General features: G+C 31.8%; 3 protein-coding genes across 5 annotated transcripts; 1 reads left to right on the top strand and 2 right to left on the bottom strand.

Moving 5' to 3' along the window:
- Positions 1-959: 959 nt before the first annotated feature.
- Positions 960-7,371, bottom strand: LOC137818787 (chaperonin CPN60-like 2, mitochondrial). Its single transcript, XM_068622396.1, has 17 exons — positions 7,189-7,371; positions 6,880-7,011; positions 6,443-6,602; positions 5,724-5,899; positions 5,369-5,464; positions 5,183-5,287; positions 4,612-4,698; positions 4,432-4,521; positions 3,327-3,407; positions 3,089-3,157; positions 2,923-3,000; positions 2,435-2,530; positions 2,250-2,349; positions 2,017-2,120; positions 1,791-1,896; positions 1,515-1,593; positions 960-1,329 (listed from the first exon to the last, which is right to left on the bottom strand). Exons 1-17 carry the CDS (start codon positions 7,234-7,236, stop codon positions 1,227-1,229), a joined length of 1,710 nt encoding a protein of 569 aa, XP_068478497.1. The 5' UTR covers positions 7,237-7,371; the 3' UTR covers positions 960-1,226.
- Positions 7,372-8,827: 1,456 nt separating this feature from the next.
- Positions 8,828-9,808, bottom strand: LOC137818788 (NDR1/HIN1-like protein 6). The gene has a single exon (XM_068622397.1). The coding sequence runs from the start codon at positions 9,745-9,747 to the stop codon at positions 9,010-9,012; it is 738 nt and encodes a 245-aa protein (XP_068478498.1). The 5' UTR covers positions 9,748-9,808; the 3' UTR covers positions 8,828-9,009.
- A 6,873-nt stretch (positions 9,809-16,681) lies between these two features.
- LOC137818545 (receptor-like serine/threonine-protein kinase ALE2) lies at positions 16,682-22,841 on the top strand. Of its 3 annotated transcripts, XM_068622041.1 has the most exons (10): positions 16,757-17,282; positions 18,281-18,467; positions 18,697-19,002; positions 19,113-19,220; positions 19,314-19,421; positions 19,530-19,901; positions 20,020-20,313; positions 20,827-21,219; positions 21,316-21,559; positions 22,013-22,841. In XM_068622041.1, exons 4-10 carry the CDS (start codon positions 19,160-19,162, stop codon positions 22,683-22,685), a joined length of 2,145 nt encoding a protein of 714 aa, XP_068478142.1. In that variant the 5' UTR covers positions 16,757-17,282; positions 18,281-18,467; positions 18,697-19,002; positions 19,113-19,159; the 3' UTR covers positions 22,686-22,841. The 3 variants fall into 3 exon arrangements, with proteins under 3 accessions (XP_068478140.1, XP_068478139.1, XP_068478142.1); XM_068622039.1 differs by lacking the exon at positions 18,281-18,467 and having other exon boundaries at positions 16,682-17,282; XM_068622038.1 differs by lacking the exon at positions 18,281-18,467 and having other exon boundaries at positions 16,714-17,282; positions 20,824-21,219.
- Positions 22,842-22,857: the final 16 nt, after the last annotated feature.

Below are 22,857 nucleotides of genomic sequence, written 5' to 3' on the forward strand. Positions count from 1 at the left end.
ATAAAAAAAATTACAATAACAATTTAAATATTGAAAAATAATTAACTACAAATTTTTTATAATTACCAATTTAGAAACTATTTATTAATAATAAAAACTAATTTAAACATACCAACATAATAATTAATTATTTTTGTCTCTAAAACTAAAATCAACAAAATCATCAAGGTTGTCAACCTCACGACAAGGACCAAGCGGTGCGCACCATCATCTACCAATCTGACATGCGCACCACAGATCTCGTTGGAGGGTGTTATAGGTATGGGTAATCATACATTCAATCTATGTATCATATTTTTTATATAACCATATTACAACTCTCAATCTATGTAGTATAGACATTGATACAAATACGGATACGGACACAAAGATATATATAATTTCTAAAATATAGGACAGAGATTTATGTGCACAAGTATGTTTCAGATTTTTTTTTTAACATAAAAGATGTTTTTCATGACTGGTTCAAAAAGATTTGTTCCTTATTTTTATAATCATAATATATACAATCATAATATATACAATAAATTTGAGTTTTTGGAAAATTAATGTATTTGTCTTTTTTAAAATTGTGTTAGAACCCTACTAGAATTGTCATAAATCCAACAAATGTTTTTTGAATTGGACATTTCATTTATATGTATCTTACGAGTGTCTTAGAAGTTTTGGTGAAGAGTAGTGTCCGAATCTCATAAATCTCAATACTATTATTTTTATTTTTTTATATTATTTAATTTTAAACTTATCATTTACTATATATATTTATTTCTAAATTCATAAGATTTGTATGGAGCATAACGCTATTGAAAGTTAGAACATGTGTAGGAACCCTAATAAACAGGACCACGCCAAGTAAAGAATACCTTGAGTTGAAAAGTACAGAAGAAAAGAAAGTATGTTACCACCTTTGAGAATTGAAAATATCACAGCATGAGCACGAGCATTAGCAGCAGCATGAATTGTTTCTCAAAATCATTGTTAAATAGAAGAATGTGCATCAGTGTAACACAAAAACTCAGTACATCTTCTACTGTGTTTCTGTCAGGCTACCTTTCAATCATATTTTTTTTATAAAAGAATGAAGGTTGCATGATTTTTACCTCACTTCCTAAAATACAAAGGTTTTGCCAACCAAGTTTATACCTCAGCCTCAGCTAAATCCTTTAAAGGGAAAAGCAAAATCGATATTGGTACAAAAAATTATTTTCATCATTTGGTGAAGCAGTTTAGAGGTCCAAATCATCCATATCTGGCACCCGACTAGGAGGTTTATATTTGTCATGATTCTCCACCACAGTTGCCTCGGTTGTTGTCAGTAGCAATGAAACACTGCATGAGAACAAAATAGTTAAATCCAAAAAATAATAATAATAATATGTTTGTCTCTACTATGAACATGACTTGTATTCACCCTTAGTTATATAAGATTCAAATTTGTGCAGTTCATAAAACAACCTCAGTTTATGAAGCTTTTCCAATACTTTACACAGAAACATGCGATGATATGGTTTTACCTGGCTGCATCTACCAAAGCTGTTCTAACAACTTTAAGAGGATCTATTATTCCAGCCTTTACCATATCAACATAGATACCTGCTTTACAGAAAAAGCACCAACTAAGCAGCATAATGAGATAACTTCAAAACCATCATTCAGTAATAAGTATTCAGAATTTACATTTTAGAAAGATAGTAGCTGATAACGGGAAGCACAGTACTAACAGGTGGCAAATAATGATGATAATGGATTTCTGTGTCATCTTATATATGCAAACTAGTATGGTAACAAACCTTTAGCGGCATCAAAACCTAAATTATGATCATCTTGTTCCAATAATTTGCTGTGGACCAAAGCACCATCAAAACCAGCATTGGAAGCTATTGTAAATGTAGGCGCCTATAAATAACATGCATTGTCAGAGGATGAAAAACTACCAAACAAGTAAAAATGTCATTATCAAGAAGAGAGAGCAATGCTTTATGCAACAATATAAAGTAGGGGTGAGAATGGTACTACCTTGAGTGCATTCTGAATAATCTGTACTCCTCTTTTTTCATCTTCATTTTGAGTTTGAAGGTTATCCAAGACTTTGGTAGCGTATAAGAGAGCGACTCCACCACCTAGTTCAAACAATTACATATTAACTTTGATAGATGAACGAGTCTTAGAGTGGGAATGAGAATACAAACTGCAAACCCTTGCCTCCTTGGACTTATTATCCCATCAGAAAGAAGGAAAAAATGAATTACCTGGAACAATTCCCTCTTCGACAGCAGCTCTAGTGGCATTTAAAGCATCTGTTACTCTATCTTTCCTTTCCCCAACTTCAACCTCACTAGCCCCTCCAACCTGAACATTTAGTTGCATCTTCCATGTGAGGTAATGAATATAATTAATCATTATAGACTAATAATTTTTAGGATGAGTGACAAACTTTGAAAACAGCAACACCGCCCGATAGTTTTGAAAGCCGTTCCTGTGTTTTTTCTTTATCAAACATGGCAGAACTGTTTTCCATAGCTGTCCTTAGCTACAAAAGAATTATGATAATTAAACATTTTAATTGTATGAATAATTCAACAATTTTTTTACTAGAAGTCACATGAAAGCCATCTAGAGAATGGCAAATATTATCATGACATGTCAACTCTTTGAAACTGAAATATCATTATGTATAATTTTAAAATCTACAGACGAACATCACTTGATCTACATAGCTGCAACATTAGAAACATTAAGGTATGCACAAAACACTAAATGGCATGAGCCCACTAAACATAAAATAACTGTTATGAAATCTATAAGAAAATAACTACAACATAATATATATATATATATATAAATTACTCAGCTGAATGTTTTAGAATACTTGAAAATAAATTGTGTACACATAAAAATGTAATCTTTCAAAAGAAAAGATACCTGTTCACATCTCTCTTCAATGGCCTTCTTATCCCCACCACCATGTAGAACAATAGTGTCATCAACGGTGACAGTAACCTGTTGCACATTATAATAGATTATATATTATATAACAGTTTGAAGAACCAAATATTACTTATCTTGGTACTTGGTTCAAGCCACATACCTTTTTTGCAGTGCCAAGCATTTCTGGTTGGACTTTATCAAGAGACAAACCACGCTCTTCAGTGATGACCTGTTTTCAAAATCATCATAACCTTTTTCATAACATACAACAAGCTGTAGCCCCAATTGCTAGACCTTGAATAGATTAGTTGCTATTAAAATCTTGAAAAGTAAAAAGAAGGCACCCAATGGGAACCCAAATGCAGCATATGACAAATAAAATCTGGATAGAAAACAACCTCTCCTCCAGTAAGAGTTGCAAGATCATCTAGATTTGCCCTTCTACTATCCCCAAAACCAGGAGCTTTCACAGCACAAACCTAAAGTTAAGAAACTTGAAATCAAAGAATGAGGAAAACAAGTATATACACACAAAAAAATTCCAAATTGCTTGTCATATTAAGGTCAAACATATAAGACATTTTACAAATACAAAAATAATACTTACCTTAAACAAACATGCAAACAAGAAAAAGAAAGCATGCACCAGATACACACACTTTAAAACTACTACCAGAAAATTCACTTTTGGTAGTCAAAATTCTTCTACATATATTAAAGTTTACTATATATTTCGATAAATAGGTGGGACTTGAGAATCTAATACGTGTCCACTCATTTATATTTATGTATATGCATTTATAAATAAAAATCTTATCATTCCTAAAGGTTTTAAGCATGGAATTTTCTCACTTCCAAGTAAATAGTATTAAGTGATTGAAACCTTAGGAATTTGGGACATTTTTCAAGGGAATTTAGATGCAAGGAAAGATGATAATGACAGTAAACAGACAATGCACAGTTTGAACTAACTTTATGTAGCCACTTGCAGATGGGTGGTATTGTCTTTAGTTTGTTGTTCTATCTACTCAACACTAATCCTCAAGTAACATCAAAACCCAACATAAAATGGAGGGAAACAAAATGGAAGATAAAGAGACAGGAGAACAAGACAAGAAAGCAAATTCAAGTAGCAGGCAGTAGGGTTGGGCAAAATGCATAAATTGAACTAAACTATTTTAAAACTAAGTTAAACTTTAAAAGTGGATCAATAGAACTGATTGTATAAGTTTTTAAATGAATTGAATTGAATCATGGTTTGAGTGAACTAAATCAAATTGAACGAGTATAAATTGTTTTGAATTGCTAGAACTATATTAATTGTTTGAATTATTACCAATAGACATTTTATACTAAAGTATATTTTCCAATCTCATAAGTTACAGTCCAGTTTGGTTCTATTTAGAAACAATTAAGCTTTTAAAGACTAAACTAATATAACAATTCAATTCAGTTTTCTTTTTCAACATTTCAGTTAAGGCAAAGAGCTGTGATATGGATCACCTTAAGCCCAGCACGATGCTTGTTGAGTATGAGCATAGCCAATGCATCACTCTCTACATCTTCAGCAACAACTAGGAGTGGTCTTTTATTCTGATTAACATTAAAATAGTAAAGTAAATAATGAGAATGCAGAAATTGCAAATGAAAATGAGCACACTGAATCAGGAATAGTTTATCCACCGTTACTGCAAGCTCCAGTGTTTTCAGCAGTGAATTCATGTCTGAAATTTTCTTGTCATGGATGAGAATGAAGGGGTTCTCCAATTCCTAACAAAATCAAAATTAACGTTATTGATATAACATAATTCTGAACGCAAATAAAGTAAACCAAATTGAATGAACCTTTTCATTTGCATGATGTGCATCATGCTTAAATAAAACCAAGACACTTTTGTCAAATTAAATCAAATAGCTAAGCATGAAGCCATTAATAACAAATATCAACAAAAAACCACTTTGAAAAATGAAAATAGGTTTTGAGAAATGAACGGAACCCTATGTTCCTACCAATGACTACATGATAGTAAGATAGAAAAACAGAAAGACTACTTTGACAGAGGAAAGGTAGGAACTTCACAGTAGACAAAGTAAACTTTGCAATACATACTCATACACTAAAAATAAGAGAACATTTGTCACACCATCATTAGATGTTAATCAAAGGTTGATCTACTGTAATACAACATACTACTTCATTTTCTGAGAATGTTTGACATATTACGTATGTAACAAAGAATAATTGTGTGCTTACACATTTGCGGGTCTTCTGGTCAGTAATAAAATAAGGAGATATGTAGCCTCTGGTTAGCTTCATTCCTTCTACCACTTCCAACTCGTTATCCAAAGTATTCCCGTCCTAAAAGTTTTAAAATTATAGATACCCTGGACTGAAACTATGGTGTGTAATAAGTTCACAAAAATGAGCTATATTGCTTACAGCAACAGTAATGACTCCCTCCTTCCCAACTTTCTCCATTGCCCTTGCTATCAATTCTCCAATATCACGCTCCCCATTTGCAGATATAGTTCCAACCTACTTGTCAGAAATTAGTAGCAATAAACAAAATATAACTGGTATAATGAATGACAATTAATTTATCCATCAGGAAGATAAGTAGCAGTATAGCTTCTTTTATAAATAAAGGGTAACTAATGCCAAAAATATTCAATGCCTATGAACCTATAATTAATAATAGGAGGCAAGCAAGAGGCATATCATGTAGTAAATCAATTTTCTTAACCAAAATGTACTCAGTGAATGAAATGTTTTCTTGAGAAAAAAACTCTTGAACCTGGGTTATCTCTTCTGGTGTACTTATCATCAATGCTCTGCTTTTCAAGTCAGTAATTACAGCATCAACTGCCTTATTTATTCCACTTCGTAAATCCATAACATTTACGCCAGCAGCAATTGATTTGCATCCTTCTGTGAGTATTGCCTGAGTCAAAACAGTTGCACAAGTTGTACCTGTAATCAAAGAAGAAACATCGACCTGTAAGATTTATGAATGGTTACAAAAAAGAAAAGGGAATAGATAAAGGAAAATATAACTATGTTCGTCTCTCTAAGTTTTCCACCTAAAATGAAATAGGGTGGAAATTTTCAGAGGAGATTATCATAATATTTTCAAGCATATTAAATTATAATATTAGAAAAATATTAATTCAAGAAACTTAATCAAAGAGTAATAATAACCACCATTGGGCATGATCTTCTTAGTTATATATTTTTCTCATTTGTTTGTTAAGATGTTTAAGATCACTTAAGCAAGTTATATATCAAATCTGTTTAAGAAACACCATCCTCAGGGACTACTGGTCGATGACTAATTTACAGACAAGTCTCTGTTAATTACCCTGAGATTGAAAAAGATCTCAATTCTTCAGTCCCAGAAGATGCTTTTAGAGAACTTATAATGAAGTACTATTATCAGGAAAAATAAAAACTCAAATGAGCAATGATGGGACACTTTCAACATAAAAGGTTAGGGTTTGAAAGAAAAGTAATCACCATCTCCAGCAGCAGTGTTGGTAGCCTTGGCCACCTGCTTGACAAGATCAGCACCGACATTTTTGGCTTTGTCATTAAATTTGATACTTTTAGCCACAGTCACACCATCCTTCGTGATCCTGGGATTCCCACGGCTTCTCTCAATTATCACATTGCGACCCTGATTCAACCAATTCAAAACAGAAGAGAAAACAAGAAAGTTACCCCTCATCACATCAACTTCTCTTGTCAACCTTTCTCATCCAGACTCATTACAACAACAATAATGAATAACTTTGAACCACACAAAAATTACATATTAAAACATCCAAACTTGTCATCCAAATTCCAAAAAAGCAAATAACGAACTACCAAAAGGACAAGTTAGAGACACGTTGGCAAAATTGAATTCAACAACAAAATAAGGCCATGGCAATATAAATCTGTGTGTGTGTTACCTTGGGTCCCATGGTTACTTTCACAGCATCAGCAACCTGAGTTACACCTTGGAGGATTGCAGCACGAGCCCCAACCCCAAAGTTGATATCCTTGCTCACAAAATTTCTGCTTGACAACACCCTACCATATACCTGTCCCCAAAAATCAAGTCAATTCCTCTGTCACTCAGAGTGAGATTACTGACACCCTTCTAAAAATTTTGTACTATAATGATATAACAAAACAAATCTATGGCAATTGAAAATGCAGAAGCAAACTCAGTTTCATCCACTACACAGCAAAGGAAAGAATAAAGGGAAGATTCTTACGAGGTTCTTGGCGGAGGAAGAAGCTACTCTACGAGCTAATCGATACATTGCAATTGCAGTTTGCAGCAACAATTGATTTGGAAATGAAATCAGAAATGGCGACCAATGGAAGAAGTAGGGCTTTGCAGAGGGTTTAAGCTTTTTTTCCTTCTCTTTGTTGCTTCTGGAAAACTGTTTATACTCAAGGGCAAATTCTTCCCTGCACCCCCATCATTTCTTCCGACACCTCTTACTTTGAGAAATATCAAAATTATCCCTTAGTTTTTTGGTATATTACATAATCTAAAATACAAAATATGTATTTTGAATTATACAATCCATAATACAAATGTTGCGTTACTAATTACACAATGTAAAATACAAATGTATTTTACATTGAATTATATAATTTGAAACACGAATTTTGCATCTTGGAAAATTTATATTGTGGATTGCTAAATTACTAATACAAATTTTTCATTCAAATTGCATATTATAAAATATAAAATTTGTATTTTGGATTGTAAAATTCTAGATTATTTAATCCATGAAATCTCTTGATTCTGTATTCCAGAACTAAAAAAAATATATATATATATATCAAGATAATTTTAATATTTTTAAAAGTAAGTAATGCAAGAGGAAAATATGAATTTTGTAAAGGAAAAATTTGCAATAGTCTAGCCATATTTAGTCACATAGCCCAACCTAATAAGAAAATGGCTCCTTTTATTCAGACACCCTTGTTTATTAAATACACTCTCCTTCTGTTTCTTATTAAAATGACATATTTACCCTTTTCCTCCATATTTCCAATCTATTTTTAAGAATTTTAAGAGAATAAAGATATGTTAAAAGAAAATGTTTTTTAAAATTTTAAGAAAATAAAAAAAAATTATTTCCAAAATTTAAAAAGAAAAAAATCTTTATTATAAAAAATATATATATTTTTACCTTCATAAAAGTATTTTTAAAAACATTAACAAATAAAGGGGTCGAGCTATTATTTTAACTCTTCTCGGTAGTTTATTATTATGTCAAACAACTCATCACTTAAAAAATACTAATAAATTACAAAGATTAAAATAAAAAAAATTGCAAGTAAAAAATGGAAATAAAATATTGAATACCGTCAAAATATAAAAATGGACTTTATAATATTCTTTGTCCAAATAATCATATTGATAATTACAATTTTTATATTATTATGCAATATATTGTGTACATGTATTATAATTATGTGTATACAATATACAAATAAAATTACTTATTTATAAACTTTTTTTAATAAAATCCTAGAACAATCAATCAATCAATCTTATAAGTTTGATCTATAAATGTCAATCAATATGTTTAATAATAAAAATAAATAAATAATTATATAAATTTAATATATTTTATTAGAAAATCATTAAATAAAAGATAAAAATAATTAGTTGTTAAAATAATTAAATTAGACATTATTTTAAAATTTAAAAAAAAATTATTAATTTTTAAATTAGTTTATATTATTCATAAATAGTTTCTAAATTAAAATTTAATTAATTATTAAAAAATATGTAGTTAAATAATTTTGTAATAGTGATATTTAAGGTTGATTGATCATTTAGGCAAACCCTATTAAAATAAGTTAAATCTAAAATATATTACACAACACTTGAATCTGAATCATGTTCCTTGCCACGAACAAGCATTTAATCATCATTAATACCAAATCAAAAATCAGAAATTACAACATAGTGAAAAAAAATCAAGAAAAAAAGAGAAAAAAAAAATCATAAAACCACAATATGTATATGTATATATATGTGTATATATATGTGTATACGTATGTATCAGTATTTATACGGTCCATTTCCAGACTTTGAACCTCACATCCACTTCGCACGCCGTATTCTCTACCGACGCCGACGCCGGTTTCTCGCCGTCGGGGAGAGTCACGGCGATGTCGTCGCATAAAACGGTGATTCCGACGCCGGGGGTTTGGAGTACGCTCATCTGGGCCTCCACCTTCGTCTCCAACTTCACCTTTAGCGCCACCTCGCTCTTGCTCTTCGCGCTCCTCTTGAGTTCCGTCACGGTGTCGCTCTGCACCTCTTCCTCGGTGCTGGTGACGTGGGCCTGGAGCACGGTAGTGTTCCTCTGGTGGTGGAGGAAAGAGGGGATGGTGGCGGTGGCGAGCGTGGCGTCGGCGTAAAGGAGGGAGACGGAAGTGGGATCGTAGGAGAAGAGGATGTTGTGGTTGGGGTTGGTAGTTGAGAGAGTGAGGTCGAAGCTGGCCTTGAAGGTGGAGGGAGAGGTGAGGTTGAAGTAGGAGAGTTTGAGGGAGGTGACGGAGAATGAGGGGCGTTGGGGGTGGCAGAGGAAGTAGAAGACGGTTCCGGCGCCGCCAATGAGGAGGAGGAGGAGCAGGAGGATGAGGAGGAGGTAGCAGCAGAGGGTGGAAGCACAGCCGCGGCTGCTGCGGCGGCGGGGCGGTTGGGGGCGGTAGGTGGGGCGATTGGCGCCAGAAAGCTGGGATTTTGTTGCCGGGAATGTTGGCTTGGTGGTTTTGGCAGAAGGATGAACCCTATCAGTCATGGTGGTTTTGGTTTTAGGTTTAGGGCTTCAAATGGAGAGAGAATTTTAAGAAAATTGTGAGGTGCGTGAATTTATGATGTGTGGATTAACGTTAAAAGATGTAGTTAAAGTGAATTTGAAGGGTGGTTGAGTGTGATACCTGGAAACAAGAGATGCCAACATTCCAACACAATCTTCTTTCACTCACTCTCAATACGGTATTACATGCATAGGTTCTAGGGTTTAGAATTTACACTGATGAAATTTTTAGGTTTAGAATTTAGCGTTAGTAGAGTTAGTTGATTCTGATGAAATTTTTATTAGTTTTAATCGTTTAGTTAATTGTGATGAAATTTTTATTAGTTTTAATCGTTAGAGTCTGATAGAATTTTTATTAGTTAGATGTTCAATAGTTAATATGATAGTTGATCTCTTAAAATTTAGGGTTTAGAGTTTGTTGATTCTGATGAAATTTTTATTAGTTTTAGTCGTTGAGTCCGACAGAATCTTTATTAATTAGGTGTTCAATAGTTAATATGATAGTTAATAGTTAATATGATAGTTGATCTCTTTTTATTTTAATTATTTTTTAAAATAGAAAAAACTACATGCATATACATCTTATATCTTATATGGGAAAATTTTTGCCACTCATTACTAGAAATGAGATGTTTTTTAATATTATTACTGTCCACAGCCAAAAATTGATGAGATTTCGTCATTTGAAGTGATATAAGGTACTGTGTGTTTAGGAAATGAATGAAGATGAGAAATAAAGATGAGAAAAGACACATAAGATCCCATTAGGGTAAGCAGTCCCATAGAAAATAACACAGTGAAAGTTATGTAAGAAGTAACCAACCAGCTAATGCCAAATTGATTCATTATCTTATTCTTTTTTTTTGTTCACTGAAATTGATTCCACACCTTCCATTACTTCTTTTACTTTTCTACCTTTTATATTCATTCATCTTTAATTCAACTGCTAAGTAATTCACCAAAAATAACAAAGTTTAGTTTAATAGCTAAATTAGTTGTTAACTAAAAGATTTATAACTAATTAGATACTAATTTGAAAGTTATTAATTAATAATAAATTTTTCTTTAGATTAAATGATTTTTAAAAAAATTTAAATACTATTTAATTTAGATGATAATGTAATGATTAATTATTTTTTACCATTAAAATAATCTGTATAACAATTTAGAATCATCAAATACTGTTAACATTGATGTCAGATAATCTAATTTTTCTTGTGATATATGTCTCTTTCCTCTGAGATGTGTTTGTAAAAAATAAATGGTAGAAAAACGTTTTAAACAATTAAATACTTATTGAATAAGCGTCTATTATTCTATTATGCAAGCACTTATGTTAAGTTATTTTTATATATATATATTTAAAAATAAAATATGTTAAACTGATTTGGAAGCTCTATTTTAAACTGGTACAATTATGAATAAGATAAGATGTTTCTGAGCAGTATTTGAGATATTTATAATTGAAAATATATTTTATTTCCAAAAACTTGCCAGAAAAATAAATTCTTACAAGCTATTTAGTTTTTATAAATTATTAAATTATTTTAAGCGTGCCAAAAATATATTCTCTACGTACCGATTTTTTTTCATAATCATTCAACACAAATGGCAACCACAAAACTTCATATTGGGCTTAATTTCCATTCATATTTTGGGCTTGATTCCACCAAGGCCCAACTTCAACATTTAATTAGTTTTCTTTAGCCACCTCCACCTACTAGTGATCGGGTCTAGCAGACAAATTACAGCCCAACAATGTTAATCTAAGGGCTTCTTCTTCCCGCTCCCCTACGTTTTTCTTCCTACACCCCAACAATTTTTTAAATCCCGAAACTGGCCTTGACCTTTTATTTGAAAAAGGGCATCATGGTTACCGAAAATCGGGATCTGGGAATGTGCTACGGATTCATCAATCCGGAACTGAATCATTTTTTTTTATGAGGGGGTGTTCTGAAAGCAAATTTTGCATAAATTATTGATTTTCATATTGCTGAATCCGGAAGCCTAATTCTGCTATGGATTGATGGATCCGGAATGTTTTTTTTAATGATGGATTTTTGAATGTGAAATGTATATTTTGAATTACGGTAGATCCAAAATTTTATCGAAAGTACCAATTCGAAATTTTTCCAGATTCCATAATCCATAATGCAAAAAAATAAATACAATTCAAATGCATCTTAGGTTTTTTTAAAAAAAAATAGGAACAGTTTGATCTTTACATAACATTATGGGAATGCAGGAAGAAAAATGTAGAAGTGCAGGAAGAAACTGTTTAATCTAAGAGGTCCAATCTCTTCACCTAAGTCCAACTTAGGTGTTTTTTTTATGTTTTTTGTGTTGTCACTCACATTTTTTTCTTCACACACCAACCCCTATATTGTAGATTTAAGAGTTACATATCATATTGTTTGTTCTCCTATTTTATTTCAAATCTATCTAAAATAAATTTATTGAATGGATCTTTTGTCATAACAAGAAGATATGAAAAATGAAATTGAGACTTTAGTGTTGAATAAGACTTGTAATAAGTACACACGAATGATGGGATCCAAACCATGTTGCACACGAATGACAATGCATATAAACCATCATCTTTGCATAATATCACTTTTGCCACACAAAAACTGAGTCAATTTATGGGTAATCTCACTTAAAAGTAATTTCGAGTAGTTAAAACTTTGATATGATATTTAAAAATTATCTAATAATAATAAAAATTAATTTAGAAACCAAAAATTCTTTTAGTCTATAAAATAGTTTTTAATTTAGTCACTATAGCAATTAATTATTTTTTGTCTTTAAAATTAGTTTCTATTTTTTGATTTTTTTTAGTGTTTATATTATTTTGGTGAATCTTTCTTATTGGATCAGGTTAAAGAGCTGAGTCATGTTTAGAAGTGTATTACCTAACTCTTGATTATTGATTAGTCACACTAACTCTTGTTTAAGCATATTTGAGTTTGTGACATCGGTCAGTATAATAACCAAATATCGAATTATAGTCTCGATCCTGCAGATCTTACCAGTATATTTACAAATTAAATTAAATTTATTTATCAGAAATAATTAATTTTACATTCCCAAAAAGTATTGACTTAGTGTGATGTGGTGAATTTATGATAAATATATAAAAGTGGAAACATTGGAAAAAGATGGGTTTTGGAGAGTTATTTTCAAATTGTACGAGAATGCAGTTTATGTGAAGTGCATTATTTGGGTTCACTTTCTCACTGCAAATAATTTAACCCAACAACAAGGCTTTGTCATTTTCAAAATTTAGTACCAAAAATGAAGGATCACCCAAATCACCGACAATTCTCAAACGTGTATTGTGTGGTCACACCTTTTTCTCATGCTAATATTTCATCAACTACTCAAAATTAAATCATTTTTATAAATTAGCTATCCACCCAACTCATTTTATCATCTTAATTAACATTATTTCAATGCATTGCATTCAAATTATAATATGTTGTTGGCTTAATTAAATTTTAAGTTTATAATAAATTTAAATATTTCAATTAAGTTCATATTACAAATGTTCGTTTCAATATCTACAATACTTATATTTTTCTTTTTTTATTTGTTGTTTTATATTGTCATAAACTGAAGTGATATGACAATTTGATTTTGTAGTCACAACTTTAGATATAACAATAACAATGAATGTATAAAATAAATGAGATTTACATCACTTATTCACTAATTGGATTCAATAGAAAAATATAAAAAGTTTAGACACTCAATAGAAAGAATTTTTTAATAAGAATTTAACTAAACATAATCAAATTTATCAGCAACTTAAATTTTGGAATTTCATTAAGTAATGATGATGAATAGTTCATCAAACTTTAAAGAGATCGAAACGTCCTCTTAAAATTTGAGTGAAAACCAATAAGATAACTTTCAAAATAGGTTAATCCAACAAAAAATAACCATAATGACGTGCATCAATATAATAGGATTTTATTTCCGCTGCTAAATGCAAATGAGGATTAATCTGATTGGATTTTTTTTATATTCAATCCTTCCTTTTTGTTGTCTTAGTGGAAGATACCCATTAGATAATAGTTTTTTTTTTTTGTCTTTTTGTCTTTTTTTTAAACTCTAATTTTAGTTGCTTAGGCTATTATTAGGGGTTTATTTGCTTAGTCTCCCATGCTTTTATTTTCTTTTTTATTTTTAAAATTTATGATATTTTTCATGATGATAGTACTATCTCACATGAGTTTTATACGTTTTATGGAAAAAACTTAACTCTTGATTATGTTGTTTCTTATTTTCTTTATACATATACACAAGTAACAAGGATCTAAGATAATAACTATGTGAACCTAATTAATGAAAAAATTAAATGATATAGACTCATTATAAAAAATATAATGTTTTTGAATACTTAATAAAATAATTTGTTAATAAAAAATTTAGTTAATAATACCTAATTTTATGAGGGTTTCAAACTTAATTAAATCTATAATCTATATTCAATAATTTCACGATATTTTCTTTGGGGAAAAAATTCCCTAATTAAGAAATGGTTGGGTTTCAACTAAGAGTTAAGGGTGATTTAGTGTATAAGAAGGATAAACTGAATATAGAAAGAAAATAAACACTTCACGAAGTTGAAATAATACTAAAAAATTGTAATATTCCTACAACTATAATATGTAAAAGTTAAATTAAGTTGAATTAAAAAATAAAGATTAAAAAAAAGGATGTGACAGTGATACATGGCTAATTTGATTTGTAGTTAAATCATGTTCATCTTTAATTAGATGAAATGAATGTGTCTTCATTATGTCAATTACAAATTGATACTTGTTTAACGTTAACTAATCATATTATTTGCATCGTAATTAGAGGTAATTAAGCTGACATTGTTTGAGATTAACGTTGCACTTGTCCTATTCAAATATATATAAAAAAACTACATGAATTTATATGCCCTAATGAAATCAAATTAACAAATATTGAAGTTTATAGTAAATAACTTTTGTGTTTTGTTTATAAAAGGGTTTTAAAATACATTAGAAAAACATTTTTAGTGATTATTTTTTAGAAGAATGTGTGTTTTAATTCATAATTTTATTCTGAACTTATGAATAACGAAACTATTTTTTAATCATGTTATAAAATTTATTTGATTAAACATCAAACATACTTTTAGGTTTTTTATTCGGAAGTTCGTGTTTAAATATATATATTTTTAATCCGAATGCTTAACCTTGATTAGCTTATTTTATTTTTTTATGAATTACGTGCTTAAATTAAATATATGATTTTTTTTCTAACATAAATAAAAGCTTAAATTATTTTAAACACAAATCAAAATAAAAAAATAATTAAAATTACAAAACTCGTGTTTTAATTCTTGGTTTTTTATTTTAATTACACAATTACAAAATCATGTTTTAAAACATAATTTTTTTGTTTTAATTGTGTTTCGAACACAATTCACTTTTTTTTTAAATACATCCATTTCGATAAATATTTAAAAATATTGTCCCATTCATATATAAAAAAAAAAATCTTCTCTACTTGTGGTTCTTACTTGGTTTTGTCCATAATTAAAAGTGGAATAAAGGACCACTCCAAGAAGAAGCTTCCCAGCAGCTATTTCAGAATTTGGTAACCTTCAAAATTTCAACAAGAAGAAAATTTGACCATGAACTTGATTTTTGCTACCAGAAGAAATTCATTATTACATTGTTATATGTGGTTGTGGTTCTAAAGTAGGTTTGGTTTAGTGTTGAATTAAAGTTCCACATAATTGAAAAGATTAAACGCATTATCTTATATTCCATTTATGTTTCGTAATCGATGAAATACTTGTGTGAGAATATCAAGTTTAGATTATTCATATTTTTCGTGAAGGAATACGTGATATGTTAATAAGTTGATTAATTTAGGATTTATTCATAAAGAATAATTTCATTGGTATGATAGGCTTCCATGATGCAGTCAGTTATTAGAATTCTTTACGAATAAGTATAGTTTACATGTGTTAACATATGAGTTTTGGTATAATTTTCTCATATTTTTGTATTTTTTTTAATAATATTTTTTTCATGTGATGATAGATGATTGTTGTTACTTTAGGTGTCAGTCTAAGATGTCAAATTGCATAATATTTAACCTATGAAAGCTTTTATAAAAAAAAAAAAACCAAAGTCAGTGATAATGTTGACATTAATTCAAAGCCAGAAAGAAAACAGTAGAAAAAAAGTTATCAACATTTTCATTTAGTGTGAACCAACTTTCAATCTAAGATTCCTAGTTGAACCAAGTACTTAGGTTCTGATTTTAACATTATTTGATCAAATAGTTAAAATTTGTCTCTAAAGAGTATTTTTATTTCTCTACAATTTAAAATTGAAATGTTTGTTTTCTAAAATGAATACATTTAAATCTCAATCTTAACAAATTGACATTTAATGTATTATTTTAAATTTCTAAGGTTCATTTTAGATCAAATAAATAATTCTTATTTTATAGTTTAAAAAATTGGAAGAACCAGTTAGCATAATATTACACATCAACAGTTAAGACAGCAATAGAATATTCTGTTAAACACTTCAACACTTAACTGATGTAATGATAAAAGTTAAAAATAGAACCTTTAGGTTTTGGTGTAACTTTTCTGAGATAAAAAACTTAGGTAGGAAATGAAAACCAAATTCTGCTTAAAGAAAAAGAAAATGTTATCCTTTGGGGTGATTACTGTGAACCATGAATATATGTGATCAAGATTCAAAACAATCCCAAAAGTCTATGCCAATTCAATTTCTAATTTGGATTTGTAAATGTTCTTACTTGTTATAAAAAGTACTGTGTAACCCAAAATCACATCATGGTGAAGGTGAATCATTACCTACCCAGATAAACTGAAAAGAAGGTCAAGCATTAAGGTGTTAAATATTAATTTAATCCAATCATTCTTTTACTTTATGGCCAATTTTTATGTCTCTTTCTCTCTCTCAAAATCAAGAACACTCACACATGTCCAACCCCACAAGCTCTTACGGAATAGTTACTGTTCTTTTCTGCTTAAAGTGAAGTGGGGTTGTGCTTTTTGGTTTCGTCTGCTGTTAGATTTTTCTGAGCAACAATGAAATCAGTTGCTTCACGACTCTCATGTCTGCAAGCCTTGTACCTTTACTTCTGAAAAATAGAAAAAGGTGGAAACACTGGTGTCTTCCACCAAGATCATTCTTGTGGAATTACCAGGCTGTTTTAATACTTTGGTTGACATTATTGAGGCTATGTTCTAATTGCAGACTTTGCTGTGCTTGTCCTTGGATGTGTCAAGCGAGTTTTGCTTCAGCATATGCTGCTGCTTTCACCAAATTCTCTTCAGTTTTACTTTCCATGAAGGGGTGTTGGTAAAAGCTGAGAGATCTTCAGAGTTGTTGATCTAGTTTTTCTTCAGGAGGAAATGGGGCTGCACCTGATTTTCCTGCTAATTGAGCTGCATTTAGTTGTCTGCACTCACCAGATTCATGCATATGCAGGTATGAGCATAATTGAGACGCTCTGAGTTAGTTTCTGCATGTTGGGTCAAAACGGGAAGATGAGAAACAAAATCCCAAATATACTGTTTTGAGTGTTGTATCTGGTGGTTATATATGTGGTTCAAAATTTGTTACAGTTGACATATTCTATGTGTTTGGATTCTATAATCTTTGCTTAATTGGGATTCTTTGATGATTCTCTCCTTAGAGTTCGTACCTGTGGAGTTCATGTGTGTCAAAATTTGGCCTACCTGTAACTGACCCGTATACTAGATTCTCTTTGGTTCACATTCGCAGTTCATTTACTCGCATTGGACAAAAATTTAATGTTGAAATGATGATCAAACATCTAATTTTACTAATTTCTACAGTCCACTTCTCTTAAGAAAAAGACAGATTCAGTTTGCTGTAATAAAGCAATGCAATAGCTTTGGACAATCATGATGAATTTTTATCACAAGTTTAAACATTTGAAGTGAACTTTTCACACAGAATCTTGATCAGTATAGTTAATCGGTTCAATCTCTGCTGATCAATATAAAATACATGTTTAGAACACGGATTGTTAGAAAAAAAACCCTTAATATTATTAGTCTTATATTTTCAGAATTTAGAATCTTGATCATTACTGCAAATGATGCAGAGAAATTAGCAAGGAATTTGGCTTTTGCTATTACTATGATCACTTTAGCTTGACACAGATCTGTGATGCCATTACTAGGAGCCTGGTATTGGATACCATTACTTGCTTCTGCATCAAATTTTCTGTCCAGTCATCTCATTGATATATCTTGTGTTTCTTTAGGATAATCCAAATAATGATTCTAATATGATGTATTAGATAAAACCATACCAGAAAGAGACACCAATATTATAAAACAAATGTTCTTACTGCTTTGTTTTTTTATGTTTAAGGACACAGAGTTCAACCTAAGCTATGGACTAGGAATTCAGTGATAATATCAACTTACAAATCCATGTTTTGTTATGTGTTTCAGTATTAAAAACATTCTCCTGGTTACTCTGTAACAAGGTTGATATGAAATCCCAATAGGCCATGGCTATAGTATAAATCCATGAGGATATGGAAAGTTCTGGTTAATTAAACAAAGCAGTTACTCTGAGGAATTTAGCTTTCTAAGGAACTAACTATACCCTCAGAACAGGTGGGAGATCATGAAAAAGGTATAGACAATTAACAAAGTATATTTTATGGATCTTTTTGAACAAGAAGAAGCACTAGCCCTCTCCCCTCTATAGTTTCTTTCTGCCTTCACACCCACCTCCCCAAAACTTTCCATTAATAATCCACCTAAGTATTTTTTCAACAACTTATTATGGAGTTGATAACCTCCTCTTGGAAAATTCATGCTCATAATTATTCTAAATTTGAATTTTTTCTTTCCTTCTGTAGCCACCAAACTGCCAGATTCCAGTGACAGAAGGCATATTAGTATTGCAATCCCACCATCAAAGTCATCTTCTGAAGGTCATTCAAGTATTATTGCACATTCACCTTCCAAGTCATCTTCTGGGGTACCTTCAAGCATTGCACTTTCACCTTCCAAGTCAATTCACAAAGCTCCTACAATCATATGGACACATGGTTCTGTGGATTCCCCAATCTCACATCATAAGCATCACTATTCTAAAAGAAAGTCACACAATCCAGCTCTAGCACCAATCTATTCAGTCCAGGCTCCTACATACAGCCATCAAGGTTTGATTCTGTGACTGAAAGATCTTAAATTTTTTACACAATTTTTTTTTTGCATTTATTGATATTAGAATGTTAAAATTAATTTGGTTCTGCAAACTTCTACTGAATAGGTCCTTCAGTCTTCAAATCACGACCTCCTTTCTCTTCACCAAATATTATGGATATTCATGCCCCGGCTCCTGCACCATCCCCAGCTATTGTGCCGGGTCACCTCGATGGTATAAAATCTTATTTTTCTCATTGCTTTTAGAGTTTATTTCTGTTCTAAGATTTCATCTACCTGATTGTTTCTTATATCCTTTTTGTATCAGTACCCTCTACTTCACCTACAATTTCTCCTCTAGGTTCATCATTGCAGAAGAAAAAGACTCCACCTCCAGCATATGAATTGGTTCTGCCACCTCCACCTCCTAATAAGGGTAATCTAATCTTGATCCTGCAACTAGCTAAGAATATTGTTATAGTTATGCTAGTTCTTCTTTTTCAATAATCTGAAGAAAGCTAGCTGATGTTGATCCCACATGTAGATTGCTTGCCAATGACTTGCTCAGAGCCCTTGACGTATACTCCTCCTGGGTCACCTTGTGGTTGTGTATGGCCACTTCAGGTTAAAATCCATATCAACATTGCAATATACAAGTTTTTTCCGTTGGTTGCAGAGCTAGCCAAGGAAATTGCAGCAAGTGTTCTACTGAACCATACCCAGGTTCGCATTGTGGAAGCTGATGCAGCTAGTCAGCAACTGGAGAAAACCACTGTTCTCATAGACTTAGTACCCAAAGGAGTAAAATTTGATGATACCACCGCATTTTTAATATATAAGAAATTCTGGCGCAGGGAGATTCTGATAGATGCTTCAGTTTTTGGTGCTTATGAAGTACTCTATGTTCAGTATCCAGGTTATACATTGATTATCATCTGTTAGGACTTTCTTTTTCATAAAGTGAATATCTATGGTACGTTTGGTTTTAGTAGTAGAAATGTCCCTACATTCATACTTTTGGATAACTAATGCAGGTCTTCCACCATCTCCACCTTCAACTCCCTCAGATGCTTCTGTTATAGATGATGAGCCAAATCCAGGACATGACAACAATGGAATGATGATGAAACCTTTAGGAGTAGATGTCCCAAAGAGGAAAAAAGAAGGGAGTAATGGAAGAATGATTGTTATAATTGTGCTGTCATCAGTTACTGCTTTTGTTGTATTCATTGGTCTTGCTTGGATTTGTGCACTGAAATGCTGTGCCTATGTTCATGAACACAAACCACTTCCCGATGGTTTAATTTCATCCTCTTCAAAACAATCAAGTAAGTGCAATTAATGATTCTGTCAAAAGTTTGTTGGCAGTTTAGAGGTTGTTCATAGAAACTTCTTTTTTACAATGATTTACTGTTGTGAAACTGTTCTTAGACAATTTTGTAGCATACTAATTTCCCTTAATTAAAGTACTTTTACCCAATATTTGGATCCTATAAAACATAACAATTGATTCCATTTATAGATGAATTATTTCATAAAACTTGGTTTGATGATCATAGTATCTAAAATGTTAATTTCATTTATATGAAATATTTTATGATTTGCACAATACCACTTTTGGTAGGGCTTCTAAGTGATTTCACATCAAATGAACTGTTTTCAATTCAGAAGTTGAAGTATGATAAACGTTGGGTTGTAATCCATAATGCTAATACGGTCTTGGTTTCTATCTGTGACTTCTCTTCATATTAACTTGGATCCCCCATCCATCAATTTGCTTTTCTGTCTCTTGTTGTATGTGGAACTCAGTGTAATTTTTTAACTAAATTTACTCTTAGCAGGGGCTGCAAGTTCATTGGCTTACGGGGTCAGGTCAGGCTCTGGATTACAGTCCTTCAATTCTGGAACAATAACATATACAGGGTCTGCTAAGATTTTTACTTTGAATGACATAGAAAAAGCAACAAATAACTTTGATTCTTCGAGAATATTAGGAGAAGGTGGTTTTGGACTTGTTTATGAAGGTGTTCTAAATGATGGGAGGAATATAGCCGTGAAGGTTCTCAAAAGAGATGATCAGCGTGGTGGTCGTGAATTCTTGGCAGAAGTTGAGATGCTTAGCCGTCTACACCATCGAAATTTAGTTACATTGTTTGGTATATGCATAGAGAAACAGACTCGCTGCTTAGTTTATGAGCTTGTCCCTAATGGAAGTGTGGAATCCCACTTACATGGTAAACAAAAGTGCAGTTTAAGATATTTGTCATTACTGTTGGAAGTAAAAAATATCATATTTTTTGGAATCTGACTTTTGAATACTATTTTCGCAGGACCTGACAAGGAAACTGATCCACTGGATTGGACTGCGAGGATGAAGATTGCTCTTGGTGCAGCTCGGGGTTTGGCCTATCTGCATGAAGATTCAAATCCATGTGTCATACACCGGGATTTCAAGGCTAGCAACATCTTGTTGGAGTATGATTTTACACCCAAGGTCTCAGATTTTGGATTGGCTAGAACAGCACTGGATGAGAGAAACAAGCACATCTCCACACATGTTATGGGAACATTTGGGTAAGAACCCCTTTCTAGCCACTTCATGTTCAGTTTTGATGAATGGATTCGCTAAACATGCATGCAATGTACTCATTTCATTCCAGTATCTATAGTGTTTAGCAGACCACTGAATTATATTGTGTAGGTACTTGACCTTATCTATGCATTCCAGTCATAAACCAACTATCTGGAAATGTAAGCTTTCGGGTGATGGAACATGGTTTTATTATAGCTCTTGGTACTTCCCCTCTAGCAAGATCCCATTGGGCTTGAATAATGTGCAAGCCTGCCTTATCTTCTGTTAAAATTGAACTTTTTTATCATAAATTCATAGACTATATCATGATCATGATGAACCAACTTTTCCCAAAACTTAAGTGGTTAGGGGATGGCATGTAAAAGCTTCTATTTCATCTCTTAAATAATTTCTTAAGATGAAAACTGAATTCATCTCACTGACATGTCTTGCAGATACTTAGCTCCTGAATATGCAATGACTGGCCATCTTCTGGTCAAGAGTGATGTTTACAGTTATGGAGTTGTACTCCTTGAGCTCCTAACTGGAAGAAAGCCCGTGGATTTGTCACAACCACCAGGTCAAGAAAATCTTGTGACGTGGGTTCGTCCACTTCTCACTAGTAAGGAGGGTTTGCAGATGATCATAGACCCAGTTGTAAAGCCTAGCATTTCTGTTGATATTGTAGTTAAAGTTGCAGCGATTGCATCCATGTGTGTGCAACCAGAAGTCTCACAACGTCCTTTCATGGGAGAAGTTGTTCAGGCCTTGAAGCTGGTGTGCAGTGAGGTTGAGGAAACAGACTATTTAAGATCAATGAGTTATCAAGAGGGTATTCTAACTGATGTGGAAGGAAAGTTTTCTGAAGCTTCAGGTGAAAGAGTGGAATTTTCGGAGTATCAAAAAACTCTTTCTGGCTATCAATCTGGTGAAGAAAAGGTAGAATTATCAGCATCAGAGTTTCTCAGTACTTCAGGCCAGGAATTTGAGTCATTCAGGAGGTATTCTCGATCAGGGCCTCTAACTATTGGGAAGAAAAGGCAGTTCTGGCAGAAGTTGCGAAGTTTGTCAAGTGGTAGTACCAGTGAACACGGATTTTCAACTAAACTATGGTCTGGATCCCATTAAGCTTTCAACAATCTTGCATTTTGCTTACTGAATTCATGTTCCATGAATCACTTCTTAGATTCATTCTAAAGAAAATGTGGTGATAATATGTAAAACGTCACGAACTACAACTACTTATCAATGTATAAACTCTGTACCCCTGTCGGTTTCTAGGTAGCTATGTCTAAAGTCT

This window comes from Phaseolus vulgaris, chromosome 10 (genome assembly GCF_000499845.2).
Source record: "Phaseolus vulgaris cultivar G19833 chromosome 10, P. vulgaris v2.0, whole genome shotgun sequence".
Taxonomy (NCBI): Eukaryota; Viridiplantae; Streptophyta; class Magnoliopsida; order Fabales; family Fabaceae; genus Phaseolus; species Phaseolus vulgaris.

What these genes read in the sequence shown, in the direction of transcription:
- LOC137818787 (XM_068622396.1), bottom strand. Translation starts at nt 7,236, where the DNA reads ATGTATCGATTAGCTCGTAGAGTAGCTTCTTCCTCCGCCAAGAACCTC. An exon ending in AAGTAACCATGGGACCCAAG is followed by an intron (nt 6,603 to 6,879) that starts GTAACACACACA and finishes TGGTTGAATCAG; the next exon opens with GGTCGCAATGTGATAATTGA. An exon ending in ACCAGAAGACCCGCAAATGT is followed by an intron (nt 4,699 to 5,182) that starts GTAAGCACACAA and finishes TGATTTTGTTAG; the next exon opens with GAATTGGAGAACCCCTTCAT.
- LOC137818545 (XM_068622038.1), top strand. Translation starts at nt 17,207, where the DNA reads ATGGGGCTGCACCTGATTTTCCTGCTAATTGAGCTGCATTTAGTTGTC. An exon ending in ACCTCCACCTCCTAATAAGG is followed by an intron (nt 19,422 to 19,529) that starts GTAATCTAATCT and finishes TCCCACATGTAG; the next exon opens with ATTGCTTGCCAATGACTTGC. An exon ending in CATGTTATGGGAACATTTGG is followed by an intron (nt 21,560 to 22,012) that starts GTAAGAACCCCT and finishes CATGTCTTGCAG; the next exon opens with ATACTTAGCTCCTGAATATG.
- LOC137818788 (XM_068622397.1), bottom strand. Translation starts at nt 9,747, where the DNA reads ATGACTGATAGGGTTCATCCTTCTGCCAAAACCACCAAGCCAACATTC.